This window comes from Pinus tabuliformis, chromosome 9, assembly GCF_031772625.1.
Source record: "Pinus tabuliformis cultivar Carrire ecotype Pingquan chromosome 9, CPIR1, whole genome shotgun sequence".
In the NCBI taxonomy this organism is placed as follows: Eukaryota; Viridiplantae; Streptophyta; class Pinopsida; order Pinales; family Pinaceae; genus Pinus; species Pinus tabuliformis.
This window is the reverse complement of record NC_142307.1, coordinates 986,309,596-986,316,276: the sequence shown is the minus strand read 5'-3', so window position 1 is coordinate 986,316,276 and position 6,681 is coordinate 986,309,596. Positions and strand designations below refer to the sequence as shown.

The 6,681-nt window shown below is 37.7% G+C and overlaps 1 protein-coding gene across 1 annotated transcript; it reads right to left on the bottom strand.

Annotated features, from left to right (window-relative positions):
* Nucleotides 1-988: 988 nt before the first annotated feature.
* On the bottom strand, nucleotides 989-3,366 carry LOC149152039 (aldose reductase-like; the record flags this gene model as incomplete). Its single annotated transcript, XM_089443349.1, has 4 exons — nucleotides 989-1,324; nucleotides 2,835-2,922; nucleotides 3,087-3,160; nucleotides 3,286-3,366. Coding segments are annotated over 4 exons (579 nt in total), but the record flags the coding sequence as incomplete, so codon positions are not given.
* Nucleotides 3,367-6,681: the final 3,315 nt, after the last annotated feature.

Here is a 6,681-nt window from a genome sequence, read left to right as displayed (position 1 = left end):
AGAAAAATTGAATAAGTAATACCATATTTTCCGAAGTATAATAAATAAAAAGCGAACTCCTGCTCCGACTCCATTAAAAAAATAAAGAACATCGATAACACCTGCTCCAAGTCTACGTAACGATAAATATTCCAAACAAAGCATATTTTGAAGGAGTAGTCTAGCTGGGCGGAAGAATGGCCCGTTTTCCGGCACCGGCCGGAAAATCGTCCGGCTGCGGCTACCAGCCATCCCTCCGCCCTCCGCCACCTTCCCCCGCTCCGCCACCCTCCTTCGCCGCCCAGCCTTCCCTCGCGATTCTGACAGCCTGACAATGGATTCGGCGCCGGACGATTTCCTGACATCCCCTGACGGATCGCGTTCGAGCTCGAAAGTCGGGAACAGAGAGGAATGAGGTCCCGCGGTTGCTCCCTCACGCAACTTCCTTGCCGCTCTGTAATTTTCATCTCTGCAATTCCGCGGTTGCTCCCTCACGCAACTTCCTTGTTTGTTAGTAATTCCTGAAACCATTTGTGTTTGACGGTGGAAGCGATGTCAGAATTGCTAAAGTGATTTGATACAAGCGATTTGTATTCTTCTCACTGCAAGGGGTCTGCAATTTTTTTACAATAAGTGGTCTACATTGTTCTCACTGCAAGGGGTCTGCGATTCTTTTGCTCGGTCCTTATCGACTCAAAAACAATGCATTACTGTGTTTAATGTTTATAGGTGTGCATGCTATTAGTTTTTGAAATATTTCTTGCAACTCTTATATGTCCCATTTGCATATGGGTTAAGGTCCTGAACGCTAAACATGCTTCTCCATTTCCATTTAAATGATATTTTATTTGAAGTATCACCGTTGTAAATTTGGGTATAATCGCTTTAAATTTGAGATACTTTGTTGCTACTTCTTTCTCTGTTCATATACAGTTGTGGTCCTGTGCCTATGATTTTATACAGTTGTGGTCCCGTGCCTATGATTTCTGGCGCTATTCCTCTATCCTCTTCAGTTAAAAACATGGACCGGTTTTCTAAAACCATGAGATTTGTGAAGCAAAGAAAACATAAAATCAAGAGGTATAGAAGATGTTTCCACAGGAAGCAGTCTAATAACACATCCCAATAATTTTTTTAGGCTTCCATTTTTCTCTTGTGTTCCATTTATATCATCTGCAATTTGCTGTCTTTTCACTGTGAAATTAGATATCCCAATTTCTCGAACCTTTTTCTCTACTACCAGTTTTTCCATTTCTCTCCATACACCCTCCATGTCTAAATCTAACACATCACCAGCTTTGGGAGGCCTGCTTGCCCCTTCTCTCAAGTGAAATGGCCAATGGATCTGAAAAAGCAGACGATAAATAGAAAATCAAGTCAAGAGAGCCTCTCTTGGACTGTAGTCAATGAAATTTCTACAATGATAAAATCAATTGGTAAACTCTTGCAACACCCCCACACAATAAATCCCCAACATACACACTCTCATAAACATCACCATCATTAGCACACTAATTTTGAATGCAAAAAGTCATCCATATGGAAATGGATTAGCCATACAAAACATAGATGTAATGTTACAGCCATACACATGAAAATATTCCCCTGTAATCACAAATATTAGTTTCACAATCAAGCAACTACACAATCGTCTTTCTCTCTACCATACACACTCACCTTATCTCCCTACAATACAACATTAGAATCACAAACAAAATATTGAGATCCAAAAGTTTTTTGCCTCTAATCGGCCTCTACTATGGCCTCTACAAACTCTGTCACAACCCATAGATTGAACTTTGTCTCTCTGTCATAAATGTTGGCCTCTCCATGCACCTTCCTATGCTTTTATATTTTCCATTTTTCTCTATGTATTATTATGTTGTAGGAGCTTGGCCTCTCTCTACACTGACCTCTGCTCTCCAATATGTGCGCTGTGTAGCCTCACAATGATAGATTTGCTCATCTATTTAAACAATTTGATCCATCTTCTCCACTACTCAAATGATCAATTCATTCACGCTTAATCAAATTTCCAACTGTAGATAAGGTCAAATCAATCCTTCCTCACAAAAACCTGAGCAAAATCCACAATAAAAAGGGGTAAAGCAGCTACCATTTTCTTGGGCTTTGATAAAGAACTGCTTAGACAGAGAAGCTGAGGGTGTCCTTTTATATATTTCTCAGTCTCACCTAAAAATCTTGGAGTATGAGTGTAGGAAATTCTTCTTGTCCGAGAGAAGGAATGAAGAACAAAGGGTCGTGCTCAAAAAGCATTATAAACTGATTAATTGGGGAACCAACAAGAAGCATTATAAACATGAGAAGCTTTGGTGAACATTATCCTCCAAGTTTGAAAATTGCCAAACCTGATATGGATTAAAACTCATAATGTAGTTGGGTCCAATAATGAGCATTTCAAACTGTTATATGATTGCACTTGTCTGACCTATTTCTGAGGTACAGGGGACTGATACTAATGTTTCAAGAGATATTGGACACAGATATCATCTCCATATGTATCAAGCATTATTAATAGCCAGAATTTTGTATTGTGGATCCCTGCCATCCCCCAGAATGCTCTCTTTTATTGAGAGGAAATCCTGCTTAAACTCCACTCGTTATTTGAGTTTGATTTTGTTTCTATGAAACAAAGATATATAAGGTTTTCAGATTAGGAGATTTTGATTATTTTTTTCATGAACTCCCTGGTTAACTACACAATATTTTGATTCAAAAGTATAAGATATCCTATATATATATAAACCAAGTGGGTCAAACACACCAGGTAAATGACAGGATAAATCTATGGATTAAAACAATATTACACCAGCTCAAGCATGAGGATTACATACCAGGTAAAGATCATGATAGTCAACCTGTAGATCATTGAGAGACTTTTCAAGAGCATCCCTGACTTTGTCAGGAGACATATTAGTGCACCTGCCCAAATCCCAAACAGAAAAGAGGAAAAAAATCCATTAGACACAGATGGGGGCTGCTGGTTTAAAACTAGGCTGGTTAATCATATAGTTTGAACTCCCGGAGATCAATCAATCTACAATGTGAAGTAGAAAAGATATAAAATGGTAAAATGTGATGCCTACCAAAGCTTGGATACCACAAACAGATCTTTCCTATCAATGCCTGCATCCATGGCAGCTCTCAGTCCATGACCAACCTGCAAAAGACAGCCAAGCAATCAAGCATGCAGGGCCATTGAAGCAACTCAATGTCTTCAAAAATTCAATGAACCCACAATTTTTGGTCAATAATCACAGAAGCCTAAAGGCAAATAATCATCACCTCCTCCTCAACGCCATATTCTGCTGCAGTATCAATATGGCGGTAACCGTCCTGCAACGCCCAATTGTCAAATACATCAAATTAGAAATATGAGTACAGTTTGCCAAGCGTCTTAAAGGAAATGCTTGCATCCCAATTTTTTTGCATCCTTTTGTGCTATTTATTTTTGTCATTATTGAGTGATTGATATTTTAAACCTCAAAAAAAGCATAAAAGATGTTTTATATTTATATATATGTTGGATAACTTGCTAAGATTGAAATTCTGGTTTTGATGTTCTTGCATATTGTTTGACTAGATCAGTTCAAAATGGGCAAGCGAAAGAAATGGCAATATATCATGGATCTTGAGGTGCAATACCTCAAAGGAAAAATGGCATTCTCTAGTAAAGACTTGGTTTGGACAGAAATAAATAAAAAAAACAATGGTATTGATCGAGTTGCTATAATCCCGTTATGACGAGTATTTGACTTTATCAAAGGAGAGGAAGAAAATCCTATTGCTCCATGCAAATTCATAAGAAAAACAAAAAAGAAACCAAAAGAAAGATCTACTGTTGCATTGCAATATGATATGTGAGTATTTAAAATATATATTGTTTAGATCTTTTGAAACCACAATTATCTTTCTTTGTATGTACTAACAATTTAAATTTTTGGTTTAGTTATCATTGTTCGTTTGGCCCAGAGGACAAAAGAGGAAATCTTTCAGCTAAACGAAGGACCTCATTTGTGCAGAAGAGGGGTTGCCAATGCCACTTTATTGTAAAAGTTATGCATGAAATGCCTGATAGAGCAATATTAACTTTCAATATGTATGAACATGAAGATGGGGAAGGTTGGGCTTGTCATGGTCAATGTGACACTTCAGGTGAGACCAGGGCCTTGCATAGGCCAAAGCTTTCGAGGGACATTGTTGCATATGTAGAGAGTTGTTTCTTTTTGGGAGTGCCTATTGATGTAGTGTATAGAACCCACATTAAGAGACATGTTGACATCGATGTGGCAGCTCGAGATAGAGATTTCTTCTTATGCAGGAAAGATATTGTAAACATCTATAATAGATTGGCGAAGGGAAATTATCAGCTTCATAAAAAGGATGAAATGAGTGTAAACCTTTGGTATCAAAAGCATCGGGAAATTTTTTTCTTTTACCAAAAGCCCAATGGTGTGGAGGTCCCTTTTATAATAGGGATTCAAACAAAGTGGATGTTGGAGACAATGGTCAAGCTATCGCACACTAGCTTAATAGCCATGGATTCAACATTTAACACAAACAAATATGGGGTAAGTCAGCTGCCAATGATTTATTGAATATATTTATTTAAGTTGTATACATTGAAAATGATTAATAACTTGTATTTAAATTTATGTAATGTTGAAAATGACAGTATCAATTGTATACACTCGTGGCATTTGATGAACAACAAAGCGGGGTGCCTGTTGCATGGGTCGTGGCATCACGAAACACTTCAGATGATATTGCAATATGGCTGGAGCATCTCATGCGCAAATGTTTCCAAACCCGTCCTGATTGGAAAGTCAATGCTTTCATGGTTGATGATGCACTAGCTGAAATCAGTGCCTTGAGGTAAATTTAACATTGTCATGACATAACCAAACTTGCATTTTTTCTAAAAATACCACACTAAAATGCATTGACTATGGCAGGAGGATCACAGGTTGTGATGTGATCTTATGCGTTTGGCATGTACGGAGGGCTTGGTTAAAAAATGTCAATCGGTTGGCACTAGTTCCACAAAAGCCAAAGAGATGTTCAGTGAGTTAGGTTTCATCATGAAACACACTCTCAATTATGAAGTGGAAGATGCAATCAATCAATTTTTTATCAAGTTGTCAGATGAAGAGAAGTTCTTAGACTATTTCAACAAGAATTGGGTCACTGGAGATAAAATTCGTAAGTAAACATTTTTTTCGTATTATATGCATTTTTTACTTTTATAAAGGTGATATAGTGAGACTGACATCGTTCTATTTGCAATTAGGTATGTGGGTGAAAGGTTGTCAGGAGTTTCCTCATGCAAATCAGGAGACCAATAATGCTGTTGAGTCATACCATTGTTACCTAAAAACAACATTTCTATCTGATAGAAGGAAAAAATGTGCCCGGAGGATGGATTGGTTATTGCATATGCTACTAACAACAGTTGAACCTTGTTATCGGTTCAAGGAAATCTTAAAAGAAGAAGGATTTCTAAACAACTATAAGAGAGAAAAGCAGCTAGAATCATCAGTGGAACGAGCAAGAAAAATTATGGATACTGATTGTTGTCCTCATGAGAGCATAACCCGTGCCTATTGGGTGAGAAGTCAGACAGATCGAAGTAAAAAATACCTTGTCACCTGGTATCGTAAGGATTTTATAACCTGTGAATGTCCATGGTCTATCCGTGGAAACATTTGCAAGCATGCCATAAAGGTTAATTGGTTGTATTTCAACTTGGATAATTCAAATCCATTGCTTCATCAGCATGCAGATGATAACATATGCAATGACCCACCTGAGATCAATATAGAGCCTCAAAACCATGATGAAGATGTCGATGCTACTCTTATGGCCACAAATGTTGTTGATGCAGATGCCGAGGCACTTCATTTGGCAAGGGAGGAGTTGTTTAGCTATACACATCTCATTTTAGATAACCCTCCTAATACTTTGGCGAAGATAATCCAGTTGACTGGTATGCTTAAAAAAATGTTGGATGAAGCCAATAATTTGCACGTTACTGGTTTTGACTTCACACCTGGATTGGAATCTCTTGATCCATCTTTGAAGAGGAAGAAGAGTTTCCTTAGCCCCACAAAGAAAAGAAGAAGCAGCAGAAAAAACAATGGTTTGGAAATTGATTTAAATGTTGATCCATCAGAATATGAACCATTTGAGTTTCAATACCTCAATAAGCGAGGACGTCATCGATCAAATAATGCCGTCTCTATGGTTCCAGGTTAGTTTCATGTGTTGAATAGAGTCATGGTTTTAGATTTAAGTATTTAATCACCACTATTCTTTAACATGTGGTATGTTTATTTTTTACAGCAATGCAACAATCCCCAACCATGGCGATAACCCAAGACCAAAGGGAGATGCAAGACCATCCAACCTTACCTCTCATGCCAGGTACATTTGACACTCTTTCATTATGTGTGCACATATACCTTGATGCTCTAGAAAATTTCTTTGAGATAACATTTGACATTTTTCTAGGTAACTATAGAATAAGTGGAGAAGCATCATCTTCTACCATGACTGATCATCTATGGAAGGACTTCAACTCTAATGGGAATCAATGAGGTATGAACAAAGAAAGGATAAGCTAGATTATTATGGCATCGTTAGGTGGCCCTTTATCATATGATAAGTATATTTATGTTTTCC